The 26,534-nt window shown below is 41.6% G+C and overlaps 2 protein-coding genes across 8 annotated transcripts in view; one reads left to right on the top strand and one right to left on the bottom strand.

Annotated features, from left to right (window-relative positions):
- The window catches only part of TCP11L1 (t-complex 11 like 1), a 43,643-nt gene extending 30,225 nt beyond the window's left edge, over positions 1–13,418 (top strand). For 2 of the 6 annotated variants that reach the window (XM_074230440.1, XM_074230444.1), the window contains one exon: positions 1,271–13,418. In XM_074230440.1, coding sequence (XP_074086541.1) covers positions 1,271–1,497 — 227 coding nt within the window. In that variant the 3' untranslated portion in view covers positions 1,498–13,418. The remainder of the gene's footprint in view (positions 1–1,270) is intronic. The other 4 variants (XM_074230442.1, XM_074230445.1, XM_074230441.1 and 1 more) reach the window with 3 other exon arrangements.
- CSTF3 (cleavage stimulation factor subunit 3) overlaps positions 9,874–26,534 on the bottom strand; it is a 75,224-nt gene continuing 58,563 nt past the window's right edge. For both annotated transcript variants that reach the window (XM_074230438.1, XM_074230437.1), the window contains 16 exons: positions 23,412–23,478; positions 23,290–23,324; positions 23,072–23,198; positions 21,646–21,723; positions 20,743–20,905; positions 20,503–20,612; positions 19,877–19,993; positions 19,485–19,559; positions 19,122–19,265; positions 18,904–19,006; positions 16,390–16,459; positions 13,773–13,968; positions 11,899–12,052; positions 11,298–11,392; positions 11,127–11,187; positions 9,874–10,610 (listed from right to left, as the gene is read on the bottom strand). In XM_074230438.1, coding sequence (XP_074086539.1) covers positions 10,408–10,610; positions 11,127–11,187; positions 11,298–11,392; positions 11,899–12,052; positions 13,773–13,968; positions 16,390–16,459; positions 18,904–19,006; positions 19,122–19,265; positions 19,485–19,559; positions 19,877–19,993; positions 20,503–20,612; positions 20,743–20,905; positions 21,646–21,723; positions 23,072–23,198; positions 23,290–23,324; positions 23,412–23,478 — 1,798 coding nt within the window. In that variant the 3' untranslated portion in view covers positions 9,874–10,407. The remainder of the gene's footprint in view (positions 10,611–11,126; positions 11,188–11,297; positions 11,393–11,898; positions 12,053–13,772; positions 13,969–16,389; positions 16,460–18,903; positions 19,007–19,121; positions 19,266–19,484; positions 19,560–19,876; positions 19,994–20,502; positions 20,613–20,742; positions 20,906–21,645; positions 21,724–23,071; positions 23,199–23,289; positions 23,325–23,411; positions 23,479–26,534) is intronic.

Below are 26,534 nucleotides of genomic sequence, written 5' to 3' on the forward strand. Positions count from 1 at the left end.
TCGATGGTGAGCATCCTACCTTGAGGGTGGGGTGTGACAACAAATGACACTGGCGTGGCTTAGGAGGAGGGGGCATTTTGGTTAGTTGTGTAGGATTTAAGGCCTTTGTTAATTGAAAGTTTCCCATTTTCAGAGGATTGGAATCTAATAAAATCTTCTCGTGGAAGCCAGATGACTCAGAAGGCCCTTCAAGGCCTGTCATTAGCATTATTGTTCATGGGTAGCAAAGGGCAGCCGTGACAGTTAGGCCAACAACTGGCCATGTCTGATTGTAGGCTGCTGACAATGCTTATGTTTTGAATAATCATCACAGGGTCATTTAAAGTAGAGTCATTCAGCAAAATTGACCCCAAAACTGGGCCAGCATCTCTTGTTCCAAGGTTGAGGTGAATGACCTTATTGTACTCAACAACTGTGATTTCCTAAAAGGTGTACAGTCAGAGGACCCATGTTCAAATCCCGATCTTCATTTCCTGTTGACTGAGGGGTTTTGGTTATGGTGACTTCTTGAGTTCTCTACTTTTCATTCTGTTGTCATAAAGGTGGACCCATAGACCTTCACACTTATGCTGAGGAAGCCCAACTTGACCAGAGTTGTGTTCACTAGACACTGTGGTCCTGGTTTTCCTTCCTTCACTCTTCCTCAGTTTATCCAAGCCTTAGCCTTCACAGTCCCAAGTGGCACATACAGAATCACCATTTCTTATGGAGCAGTGATCTTCCATGTCCTTCACATGGTTCCTTTTGTTTAGCCATTACCTCATGGATGGTCTCCCAAGACTTGGCCTCCTCAGATTGTATTTCTGTTAACATTTCATGCCTGGGGCATGACTGGGTTAAAGGATAGTGACTATTCAATTACTTTTTTAGCATTTCTAATTGCTTTTCAGGATGATCAGACTAATAAAACAGGTTCACCAACAATGTATTGGTGTGTCTTCCCCTATCTTTGATGAACTTTTGAGATGAAGTCTTGAGAGCTATTGTCATCCCCATTTCCCTTGTTCTTTGTGGCCTGACCTATGAGGCATTAGGACTGAGAAAGACTGTGCTGTTTTGTCCTGACCTACTGGGTAGGCAGACTGTCCACAGACCATCTCTCCTTCTGGGTAGTAAACAGTATGGACTGGTGGTGTGGATGATAAGCATGTATTATATTGTGGGAAGAGTCCAGGGTGGCTTAGGCAGGCCTTTAGGTAGGCATCTGATGTTTAATGATGATTGTCTCTCTATTTTCCCATGTCATGATTCCCTCCTGTTTCCATTTCAGATGCCAGAATCCAGGCCTTCTTGGAGGCTTACCTTGCCTCAGGTCTCCAGAAGTCTCTTCCTGCAATTCCTGGGGGCTTAGGCCCTATCCAAAAAGAATTGGAAGAGGTGGCTGTCAAGTTTGTTCGTCTGGTCAACTACAACAGAATGGTTTTCAGTCCTTACTATGATGCCATTCTCAGTAAGATATTAAAGCCGGAGGGCTCCCGCATCTCAATCAGCTCATAGAAGGTCCCCCACACCTGCCAGCAGCAGCAGTATTTATTTAGTTGGCTACCAACCTCTGTTCTCTACTCTAATGTTGCTTTGGAAAATGGCTTTCTCTTTACCACATTCCTCCTTCTCTGCATTGACTCTAAAAGGGAAAATGTATCACCATAGAACAACAAAGGAAGATGGAACTGTGCACTGAATTCCATTCTGGGGGGCTGTACGTATTCACGAGTATATGTTTACAAGCTGAAGGAACATCGATTCTCTGGAGCTCTCAGGAGAAAGCTGGGCTTGGAAGAAGCCAAGCTGGCACCACCTCTTCTGTATCAGGATAGACTTTTGTAACTCGCAAGCTCAGTGTCTTTCTGGGGGGGGGGGGGGGGGCAGGGTAGGATTTAGCGAAGTAAAGGTCAAATAAGTTCAGTTCAAGTTCTTGAAGCTCACCCCTGGAGAGCCCTGGGGTGGAGTGGAGCTGGACTACAGGGAAAATTACCTCTAGCTTTGCTGCTTCATATTTTCCTTCTAGGGGTTGCCCCTTGCCAGGCCAAATGTGCCCTCTGGGCAATAGAAAGATTCTCCTATTTCTAGAGAATTTTTTCTGGTTTTCAGGAACTCACTCTTTGCTATAGAATGAACCCTGAGCCTGGATTGTGGCAACTCAGCCCCTTGGGGCCTAGAGAAATTTCCTTGGAGGTTTTTGAGAGCTTGGAATTTAGAGGGATTCATTTTTTGGGGGGAAAAAGCTGTCAGTTTGATATCATTCCGAACATGGATAGAAAATGTGCGATTTTCACTTGAGGCTTTCTAGTACAATGTTCAGGATGGGAGTGATGAGTTTTAGGATCCTGGGGTGAGGGCTGAATTTTCTGAGCTCATTAAATGCTCAAGTTCTTGCAGATGAGGTTATGTCAGATGGATGGATGTCCCAGATACCTCACTGGCTTTAGAGACTGTCCTTTGAACCTACCCCTGTACAGCTGGGCAGTCAGCAGGTTCCATGGAGAATAGAAGGCTTCTCTTTGCCTGCCCCGTCTCATGGGCTCAACATTTTAAATACTTGTATTTCATAGCCCAGCATCTGGGGAGGAGTAATCCCCTCGGCCAGGACACATCTGGCCTGAGACCCCAGAGCAGGGCCGGCCTCACTGTCCCTTATGTGTAGGTTGCAGTGGATAGAGTTTGGCTCTGCCCCCAAATGGTCAAACAGCAAGAACAAGATACAGAAATGGGGTTGACCTCTGGGCTCAAAGATCAAAACTCCCCTGAATCGCTCAGGTCAGAAGGCAGGTTCTAAAGACCTCATTCAAGGCAACTTGTAAGTAACTTTTGTGGAATTATTGGAGCACTATAGAATAGATGGGATTTTAGGCCTAAATTAGACCATTGACCAGCAGGAGAGGAACCTTGCCTTGTAATCAAGCTGAAGCTTTGGGATACATGAGGAAATGGCGCCAGGAAGGCCCAGCTGCTGAAGGGTGGGGGTTGACTGGGGTAGTTAGAGAAGCAGCCAGTTTGAGTTCCAGGAGGCAGGTAGGCAGGCAGGCCAGCCCTGGAGGAGGGGTGCCTGCAGGGAAGTTGATAGTCGAGGAGATCAACACCATGGATCAGGCCCAAACCCTACCCCCAGCATGTGGAGATTTCAGAAGTTCCCAGGGTCTACATAAAGACCCAGGTCAAGCCCCAGGAGCAGAGGAGGAAACAAAGGGAACAGGTGACAGCTTGAAAACATGAGATTCCGGAAAACAGCTGTTTCTATTCCTGTTTCTGTTTCTCCTCTTTTTTTTTTGGGGGGGGGGAAGGCAAACTCAGCAGCTGTCAATTCAGGAGATTGGGAAATGGAGGCCAGCTAACAAGCCCTTTCAAGAAGGGGGCTGTCTGGTCCTTGGCCTTGTCATGAAGCCTTAGCCAGCTCCTCTAGAAAACCCAACGACTGGGGATTCCTTTCTTGCAGAGCAGCAGCAGAGCTTTGCCTTCTTTGGGCACAGGTCCCTGAGGCAGCGGCAGCGCAGTAAAGCCTGATCCTCTCAGAAGGCTCAGAATTTTCAATGCATGAAGTAACTTCAATGGGGTTATCAAGAAAACCAATTCCAAATGTCACCATAGCAGTATTTTCTTAAGAATCAAGTTTCAGGACCCAGGTGGAACCCCTGTGCTAGAAGGTCCGGCCAGATGTTGTTCAGAGACAGAGAATGGGAGCTGTATGTTGGGGACCTTGGAGGGAAAGGAGGCCTTACTTCAGGCCACCTAGATCAAGGAGGTCATCTGCTTCAGTGTCCTCATTGTATAGATGAAGAAAGAGGTCCAGAGAGAGGAGTGATTTGTGCAGAGCCATAGGGGTCATTATGCAGCAGAGCCTGGGGTCCAGTTGGATCCGTTGACTCCAAACCCCTGCAGCTTCCCAAATGGAACCATGCCATGAAGAGGCACATAGGCCTGGACACCACATCTGATGGGTAGTCAGTGGTGGCATCTCAGAGTGGAGGGGCCAGTGTTTTTGAGTAATGGACTCGAAAGGGAGGTCAGACCAAGCAAGGTTAAGGAAGAAAGAGGTCAGGAGCCTTTTTCTGGTGTGGTTATTCCTTCCAGCAAGAGGAGGAGCCCCCTAATAGAGCAGCTTTCTGGGCCTCTTGTTCTAGGTGGGTTATTGTTCCTCCTGTCAGTTAAGGCTCCAATCTTCCCTGCAAAAGTAGTAAAGCCACTAGAGCAACGCAAATGACTTTTCTCTTTTGGCTTTGGTTGAGGGTAGGAGCAAAAAAAGATTTTGTCTTCCTAAAGAATTTTGGGTCCATGTGGGATGGCATGAAGCATTGCTGCCTCGGGGGATCCCAGGAAGGTTGGGGAGACTGACTGACAGCCCCCATTCCCTGGCCTCGGGCAGCTCGACACTTCAGCTTTCCCCCAGCGGCTTGAGACAGGCAGGCTAGGGATACCAGAGTCATTTCCCATGCAAGGAGGAGTCAGACGAGCCGTGACTGTGGTCTCGTCCAGCACTGAGGATCCACGATTCTCTGAGGAGCAGAGTTAAGAATCCAAATGACTGTAGGGTTCCCTGACACCTTTTCTTCAGTACTTTTGTATTGAGTCTGTGTCGACTGTTTTTCTTCCGGAATTCTCAGAGTTAACACCAAGAGCAGGTGATATTACAAACCCTTTGACCATGAAGGGTTTTGGTTGCCAGAAGAAAAGCATCATTTAGCTGAATTCGGTCATGACACAGTGACGATGAGCCATTGTGGTGGGGAGGAGGCCGGATTCTTTTGTCTTTTAGCCTTTTCTGGAGATGGCCAAGCTCACCTTGGCAGTGACAGTGACTGGTAATGTGGGAGGAACATTGGTTTTGGAGTCAGAGGACCTGGGTTCCCATCCCAGCCCTGAAGCTTCCTGCTTTGGAAACACTGGAATTAGGTGAGATGACCTCCAGAGGCCCTCACCCTGGGACCCCGACCCCAGGATCCATGGACCTGCTAGAGGCATGTGACATTTAAGGATCTGTAAAAATGGAGTGGGAGTTACCCAAGGGGCATTGGTCGGAAAAGTCCAAGATGGCCAGTGGCACCAGGCCTTGCAGTCGTTTGCTGGAGTATTAACTCCCATTTCTGTAGCATCAGACTTCTTTCACTCTTTCTGAGGTGGGTGATGCAAGTTTTCTTGTCCCCATTTTGCTGATAAAAAAAAAAAAACCCTGAGACTTTGAGGAGGGGGAAATGACTCCTCCAAAGTCAACACAGCTAAAAAACGGGGAAGGCTGGGACCCACCACCTCAGGTCTTCAGACTGTGTCTGGCCATAGTCACAGTAGCAGTTTATGATCTTGTATTTGTTTTTTAATTTGATTTCTCTACCCTCCACCCCTCCAACCCAGAAAAGAAAGAAAAACAAAGCCCTTTGAACAGATCTGCAGTCAAGCAAAATAAATTCCCACATTCCTAAATTCCCCCAAATCTGCTTGTCTCACCCCATCCCAAGCCCAGGGCTTGTCTGGTGGGCTGCAGAGCCGCCTTCTGAAGAAATGCTGCGGTTTGATAGACGGGATTCTTTGTGTAAGTTGAAGTCCAGTTGAAATGTCAGTATAAAGACTGCTCCCAAAGCATGAAGTCAGTGTAAAAATCATAAGATTTACCAAGAAGGCACAAATAGGAACTTTTCCTATGAGAAAACAAATTGGTTTACATCCAGGGAGCTAGGAATCAACTAAGCCTGTCTGCCCCTGGTTCATAATTAGAGAGTCCAGGGGTTCCCAACCCCGTAGGGAAAAAGCATTGAACTTATTATCCTAAGCCTCAGCTTGGCTGGAGGTTAGGAGAGTGGACTAGCAGTTGGTGGTAGAGTTGCTCTTGAATCTTGGCCTTCATTAAGTCTTTAATGTAGTGACTGCCTGAAGCCCAGAAGGGCGTAGTGAAGTTTGCTCAAGACTACCTGCCTAAGAGTAGCACTGGGAAGGTGTTGAGAGTTGGGCCTTCTGTTAAGACCTGGGGAGGCCGGAGGCTGGGGGCTGGGCCTGCTGCTGCTGGCTGTGGACTCAACCAAGATGCTTCAGAAACGCAGAATTGGACCCTTCATTAGGAAGTTGCCCAGTCTCTCAAGCCCCCCAGACTGGAGAATCAGGGAACCTGGGTTTTGGCTCCAGGCTTGCCCCCTGACTTTGCTGAAAGCAGTCACTAGGGTTTGCCATCTGTAAAGCACAGGGAGGTCTGGGGGAGCTCAGTCACCCACGGTCCATGTATGACCGGTTCTGTTACTTGAGATAGACTCGTCCAGCTGCCCTCATCTCCTCCTTGCAGAGCGGTAGCCACCCCCATTCCCTTTAGACCTTCCTCTTCTACCGAGTCCCCTCTTGTCAACAAAGGACCATGTTCAGTGCATGGCACCAGCCTACAGTTAACTGCCTTTGCCAGAGTCAATGTAAGGCAGCCCTTAGAGATGGAGGCTAGGCCTGCGCATCGTGCCTGTAGGACCAAGTTCAGAGGATGGTCCAAGTAACGGTCTTCAGCGAGATCTTGTGCTGGCAGGGTGGGTTTGGCTGAACAGAAAACAGGCAAGGTGATTGCCAAGCTGCCCGCTTCAGGCCCATTCACTCCGTGAGGCTCTGGACTTGGGGCTCTGGACTTGGAGGGATGCCTGACTTGTAGTCCGTGCCTGGGAAGCCATGGAAACGCCCCCTGAGACCATTCCCTACAGGTAAAATCAGCAGTATAAACTGGGCTCTCTGATGACCCAGTACTTTTACCTTAAGCAGTCATTAGCTGACGAGTCTCTGTAGGATTTGGACCAAGATGTAGACCAGAGTGGCCCCACTGGGTGGATGGGTTTCAGTCTACACTGGGAGAATAGCCACTCGCCACCAGGGAGCTCACGCACCCAACTGACCTTGGAGTGTTTATATACAAGTGCTTATCATTGGCAGTTAAGCAGTCTTCCAGGGTTCTAAAAACTCTTTTGGAATATCAGCTTCGCTGATCCACAGAATTTTGATCAGGGTATCTCCAATTAATTAGGTTTCTAGAAGATGACTAAATATAAATGAACATCAACTGCCTGAAAAATAGATAGAAGTGTTACAATCTCAGGGTTTTTTAGTTATGCTCCCACAGTGAAATTGAGTAAACGTTTACTGAATTAAATTTGTGTTTTGCTACTTATGAAGTGTATTTGGGGCCTGATTTTGATGTTCACTCCTGGATTTAAGTGCTGGAGCTAATTTGATTAACTTCTTAACTGAAGCCTGAACAAAATGGTGGCAGAGCCTGGTTGCTAAGGAGGAGATGGGAGTTTTAATTTAGCATTCAGAAATTCCAATAACCATTTCATTTGCTACTTAAAACAAATTGATCACTAGGAGTATAATTGTAATCAGAAAACTTAAAATTGTTCTTTGTCATCTGATTTCTAGTGGTGGCAACTAAACTTAAGGTATAGAAAAATTTAAGGCCCCTGGAAGTGATTATTTTCTATCCACTATGCCACCTAGCCACCCCAAATAGTCCTTTATTTTGGTTACAAATTAGCTATATTAGTTTTGTGAACAGCTTTTTGGGTGTTTGGAAAAATTTTGTTTCTTTGGTGACTTTTCAGAGGTCTGGCAGTAAGTAACCCATGTGAAAAAAGCTCATATTCACACTAGGGCTAAAAGCGATGCCACCATGTAGGTAGACCAAGAGATAAGCTTTTAAAGAGAAGTTCTGAGTTACTAACTTGCCAATAAATCTTTAATGTTAATTGTAAAATTGATTTGAATTTATTAAATTCTGAAATAGCTTCTGAATTAAAACATGAGGAAGTTTTCTTCTTATGAGAAAGAACCCCTTGGGGGTGGCTAGGTGATGCAGTGGATAGAGCACTGACCCTGGAGTCAGGAGGGCCTGAGTTTAAATCTGGCCTCAGACACTTGATAATGACCTAGCTGTGTGGCCTTGGCCAGGCCACTTAACCCCATTGCCTCGTTTAAAAAAAAAAGAAATTGTTCATTTTCAAAAAGGAAAGGGGTTCTTTCTTATATAGGTTTTTTTTTTTTTGCAAGGCAATGGGGTTAAGTGGCCTGGCCAAGGCCACACAGCTAGGTCATTATCAAGTGTCTGAGGTCGGATTTGAACTCAGGTACTCCTGAATCCAGGGCCCGTGCTCCATCCACTGCACCACCCAACTGCCCTGAAAATGAACAATTTCCAAAGAAAAAAAGTCTTAAGAATAATTACTATAGACACCATCATAAATCAGTCTAATTCTAGAAATCGGCATTGGCCCTGATTACTCAAAGGTCATTGTCCACAGGCCAGTCTGAAAAGCCAGTGGACATAACTTCCTTGGCTGCACAATGTTCATTTTGGGTTTTTTATCTTTTTTTAAAAAAATAGTTTTTAACATTTGCTTTTTAAAATTTTGAGTTTTAAATTCTCTCCCTCCTGGGAACTCCTCTTGTCATTTTGTTTTTTTATACAGTTTTGTTGATAGAGCAGGGGCACCTCAGAAATCAGCTAGTCCCACTCTCAGTTTACAGACGAGGAAACTCTGGCCCAGAGAGATTGAATTTTGCCCAGGTTAACCCAGAATCAGAGGTGGGATTTTTACTCTTGGTGGGTCCTCTTTCCTCTGTATCACACATATAGCTTCTGGGAACATGCCCACAGACCCAGATCCAGCTAGGTCTCCTGGATCACTGACTCAGCTCCTACTCCCACTGAGTCTTTGCTGCCCAGAACCACTTGTGCCTTCGAGGTTCTTGAGGTAGGGGCTCTGTCTACATTTTGGGCACTTTGTAGACAGCCTAACAAACCAAATTAGGGGAACCTTAGGTTGAAAAGAAAGTTGTCATCTATACCCTCCAAACTTAAGAGGATAAATCAAAATGAACAGTAGCCATCCACCTTTATTCTGACCTTATTAGCTTTAACTAGGGAATGTAATGAGACTATACATGCTAGTGACTCAATACACTTATAGCCTTGATATAGACTTGTAAGAAAATAACGATAAATTGGCACTAAGACTTTTTTTTTCCATGTTTAAGCTCAATTGCACTGGTGAGACTTAGTAACCTGAGATTTCAACAATCAGTTACTGTATATAAATTGTATGGTGCATGCTCAGTAATAATATGATAGAAGCCTCTTTCGACCTGCATTTTCTTGGCTTTGGCCCTTCCTTCTGAATGCTCAGCTGCCTGTCAAATGCAAAATTGATTAATTTATCTAGAAATGAGCCAATAGGTCAGAAATGAGCCAATAGGTCAGAATGCTGCTGGAATGGCCGCTCCAGCACTTACTGCTTGGGAAAAAAATTCCCAAGAAGACAAAAAAAACAACTCTTCATGGCTGTTGTTATAACTGAGCTTTTTAAGTGGAATTAACTTTGTGAGAATCCTTTCACACTGAATATGCATGTTTCATGTCTAAATAAATAATTGTAACATGTCCTCCCAAAATAGGCATCTGCAGAGGAAACACTGCTTTAGATATCTTTCTCAAGTCATTTAATTTGAACTTTAATCTAGTATGCCTAGGGGCCACCTAAACAAAGGAAGTTGAGGAAAGAATTAGGATGGGGAGAGGCTGGCATGGGATGCCTTTCAAAGTAGGTTTTCAAGATATGGCACAATTAAATCTGAATTTGTTGTGGAAGGGAAATAGATCCTATTTTGTTTGATACAGTGGAGACAGACTTGAGTAAAGTATATACGTGCATTTGGCAAAGAAGCTACTGCAAGTGTTTAGATGCGTCATTGAGGCTGATGTGGAAAGACATTTTACAGGACTTCAGTTGTAAAATGAACAGGAGGGAGAGAATTTGGAACTGAAAATAAAAGTTTAAATGAAAAAGTTATTGATCTGTTTTAAAGGACTTTGGCTGTATGATCTGCCTAAAAGAAGTCGAAGTTACTTTTCAATAAAAGCAGACCGAGGCATGGAGTTTTGGATATCTTTTATTGTTAAAAGAACTGATTTTTTTTTCTTTCCCTTTTTAGACTACAAAACAGATTTCCATACATTCTGCCATAAATAAAAACAAACAATAAGGCAGGACTATACATGAGCAAACAGTAACTTCCAGAACAAGTGAATTAAAATGTTTCACAATCAGAAGCTATTCAGTTTTTAAAATAAAACTGTTGAAAACCAACAAAGCTTCAAGTGAATTACTAGACACACTTGAAGAGGGAACAAAATGTGTTCACACATTTTGCACTATTTCCCCATTTTTGAAAACCTAGTTTTTTGCTCAAAGCACACATCTGTGGACATTGTAAGACCCACCCTTCTAGTTGGCTTTTAAAGTTTTTATTGAGAACCATTGGATAGAAAGAGGCACCGGTGACAGCATCACTTTGTTCCCAAGAAACTCGTGACAAAGTGTTGTCTCTTAAACAAAGGTTGAAGGAGGCAAAGGGATGCCTGTACCCAGTCTCTCTCCTGCAGGAGTACTCTGCCCTCTCTCACCGGATTCTCTTCTGCTGTCGTGCTCTGTAGATGTCGTGGATGGGCGGCACCACAGCACCTTTCTCTTCATCTTCATCTGAATCCTCGTTGGGTCGTTTAACGGCTTTGGCGAGCATGTTGTTGCTTTCCATGGGGCCGTTACCTTCTACGGCCATGTCTGGCACTCCTCCCGTAATGATCCTCACCGCTTCATCTACAGCTGAGGAGGGAAGGATAAAACAGTGGTCGGAGTTCATTTCAAGGGAAATAGTCATGAAAAAGTACAAGATGCACTACTGGATGAGACTTAACTCAGTTTCCTGTATTACCAACACTCATTTCTCAGTCCACATATTAACTGGGCCAGGCTTTAGAAACCCTTCACCTTTGGATTTTTACATATCTTTCTCACTTAAAATCACAATTAAAAAAAAAATCACTTTCACATTGAAATGAAAACCCAAAGGAAGGATCTCTGCTTGTAAGATCCTCTCTCCCCTGAGACTGCTCACATCCTAATAAAAGCTTGACACTCTAAAAAAAAAAAATGAAAACCCAGTTTCGTGGTATTTTACTTGGTCTTCTTAGATGGGGAGCTCAGTGTAGTTGTCCTGCTTGGTCTGCCCAGAACCTCATACCACCTTGAAGGTCAAGAATCTTCCTAATCCCGACCTCCAACTCTTCCCCCCAACTCCCAGTGGCCCAGCTCTGCATAGTCTGGGCTTTGGGAACTCACAGCTTGGAATCTTGCATCTCCGGAAAATTTCCATCAATTCATCTACTTGCACAAAAGGACCCTGTATTCAAGAACAGATTTTAATCCACATCAGTTCAATAAAAAGAGCATCACTTTCCCTTCCCTTTCACCAACTTTGAGGCCTGATACCAACAGAAAAAGTGAACCCACCTGGAAACAGACAGGAGGAGGGAGGAGCTTCATTAAAACAACAGCAGCAGGTGGTACTGGAAACACTCCGCCTGGCACTGGGTGTAGGCCTGGGGCTGAAAGGGAAAGAAAGAAGTGTGGGAGATGACCGGGAAAAAGGAGAAGGCTTTGTGTACCTTTGAGGAGACAGAGCTGGGTGACTGGTAAGCACAGCTGACTAGTGGAACCAGCAGCCCAGCCCCGATGCAGATGAGAAGCCTCACTTGGGATGCAGGTAAGGGCACACAGCCTTTTGGACAACTGAGTAGATAGTCTATGGGCTGCACTGATGCCCAGGCAATATTTAAAAAGGGAGAGACTGGCCCCTGGTGGTTGGGCCACTCTTATGGACAGACCGATTTCCTTCTCCACCACTAGAGGGAGGAGCCACAAGGACTGTCCTGGGAAGTCCATGTCCTGTCCATCGAAGTCCAGTTCCTTCGGCACTCACCCACAGAGCTTCATGGGGTTGACTCAACAGCATTGGAATATTAGGCTATTTCCACCCCTCCCCACCTCCAAATCCAATACATTTTAAAATCTAAAGGTAAACCCCCATTGGTTCAGGGAGGACCCAGCTTACGTGCTAAGTGCCTTGGCTGAAAGGGGATCATCTGCTGGGTGTCTGGCTTGGGATATTCAGGCTTTCTATCCACTTCGTCTTTTAGGACAGGTACTATGGAAGGCGCTACCACGGGGTCTGGAATGATCGTCGCTAACTTGGCTCGAGAGACATCCTGAAAAAAACACAACAGGAGAGTCTTGAACTAGAGGGAGGAGGGTGGAGATAAGTCTAGGGGCTCTACAAGCAGTTAGAATACAGGAAAGAAGTGTACTTGCAGATAACATGTAGATTAAAAAACAAACAAAAACCATCTGATGCTAGGAACAACGGTTGACTAATGGAAGGCCACGAAATCACAGTACCAACCTGTTATTGTCTATAGCAAAACCCCAGCAGACAGGGAAGGTCTGGTTACTTTGGAGTATGATTCCATGATCTTGTGAGCAAAACTCTCATTTCTGCTTTATCACATGCATAATTTTAAAGTTCCAGCTACTTTGAAATTTGAAGCATTCTACCCCCCCTGGTTTTAGGAATTAGGATAACCAAGAAGGTGAGTTGAACCTTTTATTCTTTTTACACTTCTTTGCTCCCAGGAGAACTATTCAGGCTCCCTTCCAAGTGCTCTGACTGAAAGAACTGGAATGGAAATAGAGAATCCACCTGATGACCTTATAGAAAGTGTTTGTTCAAACCCACTTGACTGTGGACTTTGATTCTGAATTAATGATTTCTACTCTTTCAATCAAATCCCAAAATTTGGCATATATCTAATGCCAATATAGATATTTGCAAAAACCCTGTAAAGATTTCATAGAGGCAACGACAACGTAACTACATGAAGATACTGGAGAAATAAATCTCTGTGAATCACACTAATGAAGAATCCCTATTTCTCTGGTCATTTAAGTCATCTTCCCACCACATGATCATAGATGTTAGAACCAGAAGGTAATTAACAGATCATCTCATCTAATGTTATTTCATAAATGAGGAAACAAATCCAGAGAGAAGTAGCTTCTCAAGTCGTGGGGGTGGTGGTGGTGGAATTCAAACCCAGGTCTTTTGAGTCCAAAAATCCAAAGTTTTTTCCCATTATTCTAAGCACCTTCACAAAGCAGAATTGATAAAGCAGGCCATTATGATTATTAACCCTGGCAGCAGCTTAAAGAATCCTTCTCCTTCAAGAAAACTAGTACATTTCCCTCTCAAAGAACTCTCCCTTGGGAGGCACAACTTTTAATATAAGTTAGGGATGGGAACAACTTGGGATCTGCCTAACCCCTTCCTGCTGAATAAAGAATAAGACATAGATTTTCATGAATGTACAATACAATTGTTTTGCCTTATATTTATTTGTTATTAGACCTACTGTTTGGGTAGGGAAATGAATGAGAATGAGTAAATGGATAAAGGAATGCATGAAGAAAACATTAAAAATATATAGAACAAAATTAAATTCAGAAGTTTCACAAGGCAATTTTATTATCACCATTTCAAATTTAATATATACATTAAAAATAAACTGTATGGGTTCTGAATTTCATATACAATCCTGTTTTATTTTTGGTTTATTGAACATATTTCATGTTGTAATTGTTAGGATCATAATAAAAAAGAATTTTTAAAAAATATTTATTCAAATCCAGTTAGGTATTTCTGGATTTTATTATTTTATTTTATATTTTATTAGGTTTTTCAAGGCAATGGGGTTAAGTGGTTTGCCCAAGGCCACACAGGCAATTATTGAAGTGTCTGAGGCCAGATTTGAACTCAGGTCCTACTGAGTCCAGGGCTGGTGCTCTCCACTGTGCCACCTAGCCCTCCCTTTCTAGTGCTTTAATGCTCAATAAACGAAGGGAAATGACACCCCTGCAATTCCTGCTACCTACCTTATAGCCAAGAGCCTTCAGTTCACTCGCAGAGCAGGGATACAAATCCATGAACTTGTATCTATCAACCAGTAAGGCTGTTTCTTTGCCTTCATATTCTTCCTTGAATGCTGTGAATCGTCTTTTCTCCACTTTCAGGATACTGGCTAGATCACCAATGTTACTTTCAAAAGCAAGGAATCTGGCCCATATTTCTCTGCCCAGGAGAAGGAAGGAGAGCACATTCTAATTCACCTTCTGTGACCCTATTCAGTAGCTGTTCTGCAGGAAGTAAGTCCACAACCTCTCTGACCTGGCTAAGGGGGCCAGTCCGAAACCAAGGATCACTGGACATTCTCCAGTGGCCACCCCACTGGGGAGGCCAGATACCCCTTGGCCTGTAAAACTAGGTATTTGTGATTTTGTTGAGTAGTTTGATTTTGAAATGAGTCATAAAGTGGTTTAAGTTTCCAATATCAGACAGGTCTTTTGATTAGGAAGAATTTGGGATTGGGATTGGGGTAGGGAAAAGACTGTACTGTCTGTTCATTAAAGTGGATCCATGAGAACCACCCTGGGTTGTGTAGCAGAGGGGTACTGGGAAATGTTTAACTGGCTCCCCCCATCCCTCCTCCAATATGCGCATGATGGATGGGAACACTTCCTTCATCACTTAAATCTAGACAGTCAACAATACATGGAATTCATCCTTAACTTAGAGCATTTATTGATTTCCAGAGTAAATGCTCCCATGGAAGATGGGGCAGTTTGGCTCCAGGGAGCCAGGATGAGCCTTCTCCTGATTATGCCCTGTTAGGTTAGCAAAGTAGGCCAATACCAACTTCTGACAACGTGGAAACTTCCAAAAAGGTAGATGATTCATACAACTTAATTTTCAACAAGTCCTGCCACCTGTCTCCAGGGGCAGAAGGGCCATGCTCATTGTGGCAACTTCCTGAAGAGGCAGCAGGAGCCTTTGTGGCCAGTGACCAAGCCATTCCATCCTGGCTCCCACAGGACCCGAACATCCCTCTCATCGCTTTTCAGCATACTCTTGGAACCCAGCAGAATCAAGTTAGTAAAGCTTCTTCTGGACTTCCAAGGTTAGACTATTTATGGACTTGAATTCTTTGATGCTAAAAGACTATACTGGACACCAAGCTGATAGGATTTACTGACTGTACTTTCTTGAAGAAAGTTCAAATAAAAGCAAAATAAAAACTATTATCAAGAACGATCAAATATCAAAGCAGGACAAAATACAGGTGGAGAAGAGGGCCTAGAAGGACTTCTGCTTGGGGAGAATATTAAAATGAATTTCTGTGCAGTAACCTTGTATTCTAGGCCCAGAAATGGTCAGGACATGGCACCAAGGTACCAGAATAGCTGCAGAAGTTAAAGTAGAAGTTAACAAGTATTTCAGTGCCCATTATGTGCCAGGCCCAAAGACAGAGAGACAAAGAAGAAAATAATCCCTATTGTCATTGAGTATAAGTATATGGATAGCATGTACCAAAAAAATGAGGACCCCTTCAAATTGTTTAAAAGGGCACACCAACTCATGAAACACCCTCGGTAAGAATAGAGATTAAATATAAAGAGATTAAAAACAAGATTAATACTGTTGGGGGGTGGGTGGGGGACCCTAACGGGGGAGAATCAGGAAAATTCATCCAAAGGAGATGCTTGAAGAATATCTTCTTTTTTTTTAGTTTTTTTGCAAGGCAGTTTGGCTCCAGGGGTTAAGTGGCTTATCCAAGGCCACACAGCTATGTAATTATTAAGTGTCTGGGGCCGGATTTGAACTCAGGTACTCCTGACTCCAGGGCCAGTGCTCTATCCACTCTATCCACTGTGCCACCTAGCTGCCCCTTGAAAAGTATCTTGAAAGAAAGAAGGGAGTGTTACTCTGAGGCAGAGGTGAGGAGGGACAACCATGGCAGGGAGATGGAGGAACAGAGAGGAGGATGGTTTGGCTGCAACCTTGTGCAGCTTGTGGGGAGGTGAGCCTGGAAAGCTAAGGCTGGACTGGCCTGAAGGCCTGGAACCCCTGAGGTGTTGCTGAATATTGACATCAAAAGAACTGAACAGAAGGAAAGTCTCTTTGGGAAGACGGCTCAGAGAAGTAAGAGGAGGTTCTGCTGGGAAGAGAGCACACAGGAGGAAGTGGGGGACAGGATAGTAGAGAAGGAGGATGAAAATGAGAAGCCAGACAGGGTCAGAAGTCATTCTATTTTGCTTGAAGATATATGATTTGAAACACTAATAAGGGATAATTTTTTTCTCTCATTTTCAAAAGGAAGTGAAGTAGATTGCAAATTCATAATGTTGCAAAATTAGATTTAGGTAAAAAAAACAAACCCCAAACCCAAATATAGTCTATTCAAAGGAAGCAAAGTTTCTTGGGCATTCTAAGGCAGGTGAGAAATGAATAGACCCTGAAACTGGAAACAAGTGTTTTAGAAACTTGACCAACATGGACAAACAGAGGATTTCTAAAGCTTTGTGTAAAAAAAGCATATAAATTATCTGTGAAAGTATTTCATTTTCCTGAAACTAGGATTAACAAGAAATGCATCACAAAGTCCAAATGCCTGAATAGATGTAGTCTTTATGGCTACATCTGGCTTAAACTTACCCAGATTTCTCAGGTGGAAGGCTTCCAGAAGTTAATACTCTTTCAAACAAAACTCGGGTATTATTGTCCTCTAGGGGAATTCAAGAAGAAAACAAAAGATCTAAAATTAATCAGCAATCATTTTTAGGACAAAAAAATCCACCATCAAATGCAAATTAAGTCTGGCTTAAGTCTTCTCAGGACACAAACCACTAGTCTAATAAAATGATGAATGTTAGATTTTTATAGATTTTATACTTCCAGCACAAAAGGTATTAACAAAGTAGAATTTCTGGAGAGTTGGATTTAAAAATTTTTTATGTGTAAACCAGGGCTGTTCAACCTTACTTTTACAAGTTTTTACTGAAATGATAGACAATATATTTTGTTCTGCCATTTTAGTGAGAGCTCTGCAGTAGCTCGGCTTTGATTACTAAGGCATTTAGGAAGCCCATGGGTGGGTTGCATTTTGGGCAGCCCTGGTGTAAAGGATTACAGGTGTCAAATTGAAACTACCCTGTCCCTGATTCATTTTAATAATAACTAATCATTTCACATTGCTTTAAACTCATTATGTACCACAACAGCCCTGTGGGATCCTATTGAGTTTTATTATCCCCACGGTTTAGCAAAATGGAGTAATTTGTCCTGCTTGATCAGTCTTTAATAAGTGTGAGGGGCAGAATTCAAACTCAGGCCTGTCCTGACCTGAAGATCATCACTCTCTGTGCTATATACAGCAGGGATCCTCAGCTCCTTTTTTTCTTTTTTTTTGAATTTTACAATTTTCCTCACTAATTTCGCTTCCCTTCCCCCATCCCCCACAGAAAGCAATCTGATAGTTTTTACATTGTTTCCACACTATACATTGATCAAAATTGAAAGTGTTGAGAGAAATCATATCCTTAAGGGAAAAAAATAAAGTATGAGATAACAAAATTACATAATAAGACACCTTTTTAAAAAATTAAAGGTAATAAATAGTCTTTGGTTTTTTGTTCCAACTCCAGTTTTTTCTCTGGATACAGAGGGTATTCTCCATTGCAGATATCCCTAAATTGTCCCTGATTGTTGCACTGATGGAGTGAGCTGAGTCCATCAAGTTTGATCCTCGCCCCCATGTTGCTGTTAGGGTGTGCAGTGTTCTTCTGGTTCTGCTCATCTCTCTCAGCATCAGCTCATGCAAATCCTTCCAGGCTTCTCTGAATTCCCATGCTTCCCCTCAGCTCCTTTTTACAATTTAATAAAAGAGTTCTTTTTCTTCTTTTAATTTTATGTTCTACTATACCCATGCCCTCCCATCTCAGCAGATGGCTGCCCAGGTAACTGCCACGACAGCTGTCATATTAATTCAGTCATTCCCTCCTTTGACTATAATGTTTGTTTGGCTTTCATTCTTGAAGAGGACCATGCAGGGAAAGTGATGCCATGAAAAGCACAGGAATTGGATTTGAATGAGGGGGGCTGTGTCTCACTTCTCCTCTGGAGACATCTGAGTCCAGGGGCCAGATATGAATCAGGATGACTGGAGATGACCCTGGATGTGAGGTGATCAGGGTTAAGTGACTTGTCCAAGGTCACACAGCTCATAAGTATCAAATGTCTGGGGCCAGATTCAAATTCCTGTCCTTCTGACTTGGAGGCCAGTGCTCTATCCACTACAACACCTAGCTGCCCTTCCTTGGTCTAATCTCTGAGAAAAGTGCCTCCTTTTTTTTTAAAGGTTTTTGCAAGGCAAATGGGGTTAAGTGGCTTGCCCAAGGCCACACAGGGTAATTATTAAGTGTCTGAGGTCAGATTTGAACCCAGGTACTCCTGATTTCAAGGCTGGTGCTTTATCCACTATACCACCTAGCTGCCCAAAGTACCTCCTTCTTGTCAAGGATAATATAAGCCTGTGGAACATCCCTTCTCTGTCTCTCTTCTCTTTCCCTCTTTTCCACTCCTCTATCATTGCCTTTCTCTTTGCTCTCCCTCTGTCTTCTGTCTCTTTTCTGTCATTATCTTTCTGTCTCTGACTCCTCTTTTTCTCTCCTCTCTCTATCTTGATCTCTTTTCTTTCTGTTTCTGAGGTCTCTACCAGAAAAGGAAACAAACTCAGCCAGCTAATTTCAAATGATTTCACAGAATGAAACAGAGGGTTACAGTGGTGATCTTGGTGTACTTGGAAAAGTCAGTGGTCTGCTCTGGACATCAGTCTTTTCATCTGTCCAGGGAGGCCCAGAGCATCTACTATTTATCCCAGGTTTATGGTTGACATTGCTTTCCTGCCAAGGTCTTATTTAATCCTCACCACAATGGAGCAGGTGCCGGGAGGAACATCATTTTATAGGTGGGTTTGGGGCAGATAAATTCTTTGCCCTGGGTCATGTATGAGCTATCTCGAGTCTGTAGCAGGATCCCAGTCCAGATCTTCCTGAGCCTCCCTTCCTACCTCCCCATACCAGGGTCATGATGAGCAAAGTGCTCTCTGCAAACTCACTGCCAAGTGGTCATTAATACAGGTGACCTTTGTGGACCTCTGCATTTACTTACCATTGAGGTGAGACAAGTAGTCAATATAAGCTAATACATATTCTGGAATGTCTCCATATTTTTTTAACCCCAGCTCAAAAATCTTAAAGGCCACTGATTTATCCTAGAAAGACAGAGAAAAAAAGCCCAAACAATTCACCATCAATTACAGAAAGAATCCTCAATAGAAGAAAATGTTTTTATTTTATTTTTTTTTGGAATGACATTTCAGTATTCACCTTACTACAATAGTACTCCATTAATGCTGCAGTAACATAGACATGATGGCGGGTTCTAGTATCCTCTCTTGCTTTTTTAAATATCATCCTTCCAGATTTGATGCCTTCTGCTCGTCTTGCAAACTTCATATATTGGATATATACCTATACGGATTTAAGGAATTGGTAAAAATCACTCAAAAAATCTGAGAACATACTTGCACATTACTGAGCCTCAGTAAGACCTGACGAACCCAAAGGTCTGAATCCTACTTTATTCCCTTCTTAGTTAACTTACTCAGAGGGCAGCAATCTGGACCTAGCCAGAAATAAGGATGGAGCCAGATGTAAGTATAACTAAGTAGCATTCAAGCTACTACTCACCAAAGTCGGGTCGATGTCCTCGATGGCCAGAAGACGATTGTATATACTATGCACCTTCTCATATTTCATTCGACTCTGAGGTAGCAGAAAAGATTGGAAGAAAAATAAATGCTAAATGGTCCCAACCCCAATCTAAACCCGTGTCCACATGGAAGCAGTGTTCAATCATTCAGCATTTATTAAACACCCCTGTGTGCCAGGCCCTGTCTCCAGGAGACTTCACACAGAAGTAAACAGAAAAGGCAAAGTGTTTCTAATTCTTCAATCAATTTTCTCTTCCTGGGCAAGGATTAAAAAGGTAAGGGGACAGATGGAAACAGCAGCACAATAAGAAATGAAATAATTCCCACACACTTAGGAAAAATGTCCACACATTTACATTCTTCACTTACCTCTTCGTAATCTGCATATGCAAAGTAAAGAAGCATATTTTTCTTCAACAAAGTGCTAATTGCTCTCTCATAGATGTTGGCAGCTTCATCGCTAAATAACTTAGCATTATTCATGTCCTATGGAGGAAGGGCAAGAAATCAACCTCACCTTCAGGTATTTTAATACAACTGAGAATATAGTTAATTAATATACTTTATCCTATTTTCTTTTTCTTTATTCATGCATATATATGTCTGGATTTGTATCTCATCAAAGTTCAAAGTTCTCACTTTACTGGGGGGAAGAGATGGGCACAAACATTTATTTATGTGACAGGGACTATGCTAATTAAGCACTTTATATATATCTCATTTGATTTATTAAAATAAATTTAAAACAGAACAGTCCCAAGACTCATATAGCCAGAATAATATATAAAATGACTGTTATTTGAATCATTATTAATAAAGTTATTTAAAAGCCACAGGTCAGTATTTACTTTTGAACAGTGTCTGCCTGCTCTTCCTCAGGCTTCCTCACATTTCTTGTCTGATTCTCATCTTTGGATGCATAGTTAAAGCAGGGACATACTACCCTCTCCCCCCAATCTTAGTGAAAATAATCCAGAAGCCATGGGCTAACTCACCCCCTTCTCAGCCAGCAACTTGCTGGACTGCTCCAGGTACTGGGCAGCTTCATACCAAATATCGGGGTGATGGCCCAGCACCAGCAGGCACTGCTCGTATGCAAACATCACTACAAGAAAACGTCCAAACACAGCACTGGTCACAAGTCTGGTTCTGGCTCTCAGGGGTCACCTGAACATGGCCCAGGACGGGCAGGCTCTCTGTGTCTGAGAGCCCCCATCTGGAGCTGAGGTGCCTACCTCTTTTTGTGATGAGCGTCTGATCTTCTGTTCGGAGAGGGTTGCTCTTTTCCCACTGTATGTATTTCTTCCACATGTCTACTTGCTGAGCCTCTTGGGGAGTATTCTGTGGAGGGACTGAAGGGGCATTGCGGTCTAAACCTTTCATTACTGTCTCATACTCCTAGAAAATTAAAATTTAGTAAGCTTTAGTAGCCTATTTTTTTTGGCTTAAAAAAATTCAATTTGATTTTCAGGATATGGAAGTCTTTTGGAATTTGCTCATCATCTTCCAAGTGTGAGAGCTATTTCACTCTTCTCTTGTGGGAATCCCATTTTAGTCTTTACCAAAGGTTGCCAAAGCAAACACTAGTGAACCTATCGGCAATAAAATCTCATACAATAGGAATATTTTCTCCAATTTCCTCCAAAATGAATGTAGAAATGTAAAATTATATTTGATATATCAAGGTATGTCCTGAGGAAATCTATTTTACCAAGATAAGTTTGGGTCCTTAGGTTAATTCTAGTTAATCCTTCATGTCCTGAAATCCTTTGAGGTTATGCTCTTAAAAAATAATTTTAACTTTCTCATACATAGATACTGATATTTTATTTATCAGATAAGATTTACTTCTAATGAAGGCTGAGCCAGGTTGTCAGCAGCAATGGCAACAGATACACAATGCCTTATAGTCACATGGCACTTTTTAATATACTGATAATTTTCACACGAGGCAACTCAAATTCAGGCGTTTGGTGACCTGTCTGAAGTCACATAGCTATGTCCTAGAGCTGGGACGAGAACTTAGGGCCTCTGAGTTCTAGTCCAGGGGTCTTTTCATCATTTGAAAATGGAACCTCACTAAGAGTGATGTATTCATAATTAATTATTAAACTAAACAGAAGGATGAAATTCCAAACCTTTGCCACGCGCCGGGCATTCATGTAATCTCTACTCCTATCTTCAATCATTTTTTTAGCTAGATGTATGTTGATGCCCTAGAATAAAATGTGCAAAAAACATGCTATGTTAACACTTAAAAAAAATTTCAGCATTCATTTTAAAAACAATTTCTGAACAAAGAAAAGCTTAGAATAGGGAAGTACACAAATAACTTCATGCTGAGAATGGACTTATTCTGGAAGATCAGGCTGAAATAGGAAGACTAGATAGATGCGTTTACATAAATGCAATGCAGCAGCCTTCCATTGACCTAGGTCTCATTCACTGCATTGTAGGACAGAAAGGCTTTGATGAAGAATGTCTCCTGTACAGGAGTGCTTCCTAGTACTATGTATTAATAGTTGATGATTTAACATTAAGTGCCTGAGAAGGGAAAAGAATCAAAGATAATAATAATTAGCTTACACTTTTAAAAACAAATCTTTTCTCAACTAATGATCCAAACTTTAGATTATGAAATATTAAGGCATGTCATTCTATTCAATCTGACCTTGGCAGATAAAAACATCTTTAAATACAGGGCAGAATATAAGAAAGGATAATTACTAAATTACAAGTTTCTAGTAAAATTCTATCCTCAAGAATGATAGAGGAGTCAAACATTCAACACTAAAAATAAATAATTGAGATTCATTCCTCACAGTTGCAATTCTCTTTATAGCTTTGACTTCCTGAGAATTCAAACAAGATTACAAAATATATCTATGAGGTCACAATTCCTTCAGTAGTTTTAAAGTGCCTCCAAGGAAGCTTGGAGATAATGAATAACTTTCTTCTCTTTATCCCCTGACTGGATCAATTAACTCAACTAGTTAAGACATGGTACTAATAAGACCCGAGAACATCAGAGAGCATCTGAGCCTGTCCTCTCACTTTACAACGGAGTACTCTGAGGTCCAGAGAGACAATCATTTGTCCAAGGTCCTAGGAAGCCCATCCTTCAACCTGAAATCAAATGTTCTTCCTACTCTATCAGAAATGCCCCTTGTTTTCAATTGGCTCCACACCATCCCCTTGCTTTTGTCACTGTTGCCAGAGAAGAGATGATGAATGACTCAAGGAAAACTCTTATCAGCCCTGGAAAAGCCATTTAAATTGTATGCCCTCTTGATAGATCAGTAATGTAGTCCTTACTAATCAAGGACTGCATATTTCATTTACTACTTCATTTTTTCTAAATATTGATATTCAAGATAGAGTCCATTCAAAAAGGCTCTTTGAGCTTCATCTCTTCAGACTTATCAGTAGACCACAGAAACTCAAACACTACTAAGAGTATGGTGGGTAGCCCTTTTGTCAGGCATAACGGATGATGCCAGGTACCAGGCACTTGGAAGGCCAGAATTTTTAATGTCTGAGCTACTTTGCCAACCACTTATTTACCTCTTCATATTTATTATAGTCCCTCCAAAGTTGCTCAATATTGATCATTGGATTAACACAACCTCGCTGATAAACTCTCCGGACAGCTGTTATTCTCTGATTTTCTGCATAGGATCCAACAGCTTCCCTGTATGATAAATAATATGTTTCATTTTTGCCATCACACTTTGTTGCCAAAACAACAGTTCCAACACAAATGAAATTCTGAAAATACTTACACGCCTTTCAAAAAATTAATGTAATCCACCCAAATCTGAAAAATAAAATAAAAGATCATTCGCTTTCTTTACATATTTATATCCATCAAATTTGGTACAAATACTTTTATAATAAAACATACCTGATAAGACATAATTTCCATTCCAATTTTATCCAAAGCAAAGTCATATGCTTGCGCCATTTTTTCTCTGAAATATATAGGTAACAAGAAAGAACTCCATTTAATTCATTAATTGAGCACCGGGCCTAGTGCAGGGGGGTTCAAAGAGATAAAACAATCCTTGCCCTTAAGGCACATTCTATTGGCTCAGAACAACAGTGAGTACAGATCAGGAAATGCAAAATATGTAGATTTAAAGCAAATTCACTGGGGAAGCACCCACAACTTCAGAGTTCAGAAGGCTTCTAGTAAGAGGCCATCAGTCAGAGAGGAGGAGCATCCCAGGGGTACAACCCATGAAAAGGCAGGGAGATGGGAAACAGCATCACAGGGACTGGACAAGGGAACTGCAAGTAGACCCGTTTGAGTGCGAAGCAGGGCATGGAAGCGTGAATAATCAGATTTATAAGTGAATCTAGAATCCAGACACAGCTTTATAGATCTGGAGGTATCTATATATAGAGAGATGAAAATTTATCTTTGTTGTTCAGTCTTGTCTGACTCTATGCTCCCATTTGTGATTTTCTTGGCAGATACTGGAAAGGTCTGTCATTTCCTTCTCCAGTTCATTTCACAGATGAGTAAACTGAGGCAACCAGGGTTAAGTGATGCACAAGGTCACACAGTTACTAAATGTCTGAGGCTGAATTTGAACTCTTGACTCCAGGCCCAACATCTGTACTATGGCACCACCTAGCTGCCTACTGAAATATCTGAAGAGAGATCTATCTAAAGATATTTATAGAGATATAAAGATATCTAGATCTAGAGATATATATTTGTAGTTATATCTATAGGGCCCTATAGAGATTTATAGATATATCTATTTCTCTAGCTTTAGTAAGAAATTAAGGCATCTAGCCTGATTAAAAAGATAGAAGCCAAACTATGAAGGCTTTTAGATTCCAGTAGAACTGGTATTTTATTTTATTTTTCTTTTGGTTTTTGCAAGGCAGTGGGGTCAAGTGATGTGCCTAAGGTCACACAGCTAGGTAATTATTAAGTGTCTGCAGTCGCATTTGAACTCAGGTCCTCCTGATTGCAGGGCCGATGCTCTATCCACTACAACAGCAAGCTACTCAAACTTCTGGAGCAGAAGGGTTGACATGGTCCTAACTCTGATTTAGGCACATATGAACTCAGTAACTGGATGGAGTGAGAAAGGGAGAGACTGGAAGGTGGGAGATCCATTAGGTGGCTATTTCAACAGTTCACAGGAGAGTTAATGAGGGCCTAAAGTAGCTTAATGACTGTGAGAAAACAATGCTGTGGAGGTAGGATTGATAACAATATTCAAAAAGAGAATCTAAAATGCCAGCCACAATTAAAACACAAAGAATATTCTTTTAGCAAATTCACAGAGGCCAAACAGAGGCAAACAAGGATACTAACTACTTGGCTGCTAACACAGGATAGAACAGCATAGAATGGGTCCAAGAACTAAATTTTTACTTCATTGGCCATCTTTGATTCTCCTTTTAGCTTAGAACAAATTGCAAATGGTCAATAGGTCTAAAAAATATTTTCTACTGACACAGTGTTACCAATATTCCTAAAACCATTTTACATGCGTCAACCTTCAATGTTTCTCTGTTGACTCTAGGTGGACGTCCAAACACATAAGCTGATCCCTACACTTCCCTCTTCAATCTAATATAGACTACTCTATAGCCAAACTGATTACTCAACATTCACCCCTCCAAAAAATTCACTCCCTCTCAGAAACACTCTTCCCTCATCTGTGTCTACTTACCAAAATATACTACCTCTTACAATCTTCCTCCTTCCAGAAGTTAGTTTTTGTTAAATATGGCATTGTTATTTATCTATTCATGTCTCTTGAGCTAGCTTCCAAGTCCCCCAAAGGCAGGAATTTATATTTCTTTGTATCCCCAGAGATACAAACCAACACCAGTCACTAAATACTAGATGATAATGTTGGGAAGCTGCATGCCTAGGGATCATCGAACAGCAGAGCAACTAACTTCTTGGCATTTAAGAATGCTTAAAAGTTAGGAAAATGTGGTTTTCCACAGAAAGACTGGAGTATGCTTTCATCTCCTGGTTAGACTATGTCTCAGATTAAAGTGTCCAAAGGTCAGTATTCTATTACAGGACACATCAGGCAAAAGAAAGAACTCTGACTGTAGCTCTAGGTCTCTGTCTGTCTGTTTACACGTACAAAGTGTCCATGGCTCAAGCTCCCTAAAGATTAGGGAGCTTGAGCCATGGACACTTTGTATGTAACATGGTAACCATCTTATATCCAGGAAATAAGCAAAATTGACAGAAAGTAAGGAAAGCAATAAACAGGCACATGAATTCATTGATGATGGACCCAAAAACTAGGAGAACCTTTTTGGAAAAGAATCTGGTGATATGCAATCAAAATGACAAAAATAATTATGTCCTTTGATTAAATAGTTCCATTATTGGAAATATAATGGAAAAGTGTTAATAAAAATTTAAAAAGGGGAGGTCAGCTAGTTGGCGTGGATAGAGCACCAACTCTGAAGTCAGAAGGACCTGAGTTCAAATATGGCCTAAGACACTCAATAATTGCCTAGCTGTGTGACCTTGGGCAAGCCACTTAACCCCATTGCCTTATATAAAAAACAAAATGAAAAAAAAAGACTATCAAATGTTTTTTACAATAGCAGCATTTGTAATTACACAAAACTGGAAGCAACTTAAATGAACTAAAAATAGGGTAAAGGTTACATAAATTGTTATACATTAATATAACGGAATTCTATTCATAATGCAATTAAAAAAGACAAGTATAAAGAATATAAAGAAATTCAGGCCTTTACTAAATACATTAAAGAAAAGAAAAAGCATTTGAACTGACCATTTTTACCCTATTTACTAGAAGAAGAAAAAATGAAAATGAATGCACAAAGAACACTGATGGGACATTGGAAAAGTAGAGTGAAAAATTATGTTTAAAATTTTTAAATTCACTTGTTATATATAAAGGTAAATAGATGGAAAGTAAATTTCATCATATGTGAAGTTTCATATTAAGTATATGATAGATAAGGAACTTTAAAGGCAAGGGAAAAATAAAAAATTAAAAACAAT

This window comes from Macrotis lagotis, chromosome 3 (genome assembly GCF_037893015.1).
Source record: "Macrotis lagotis isolate mMagLag1 chromosome 3, bilby.v1.9.chrom.fasta, whole genome shotgun sequence".
Taxonomy (NCBI): Eukaryota; Metazoa; Chordata; class Mammalia; order Peramelemorphia; family Peramelidae; genus Macrotis; species Macrotis lagotis.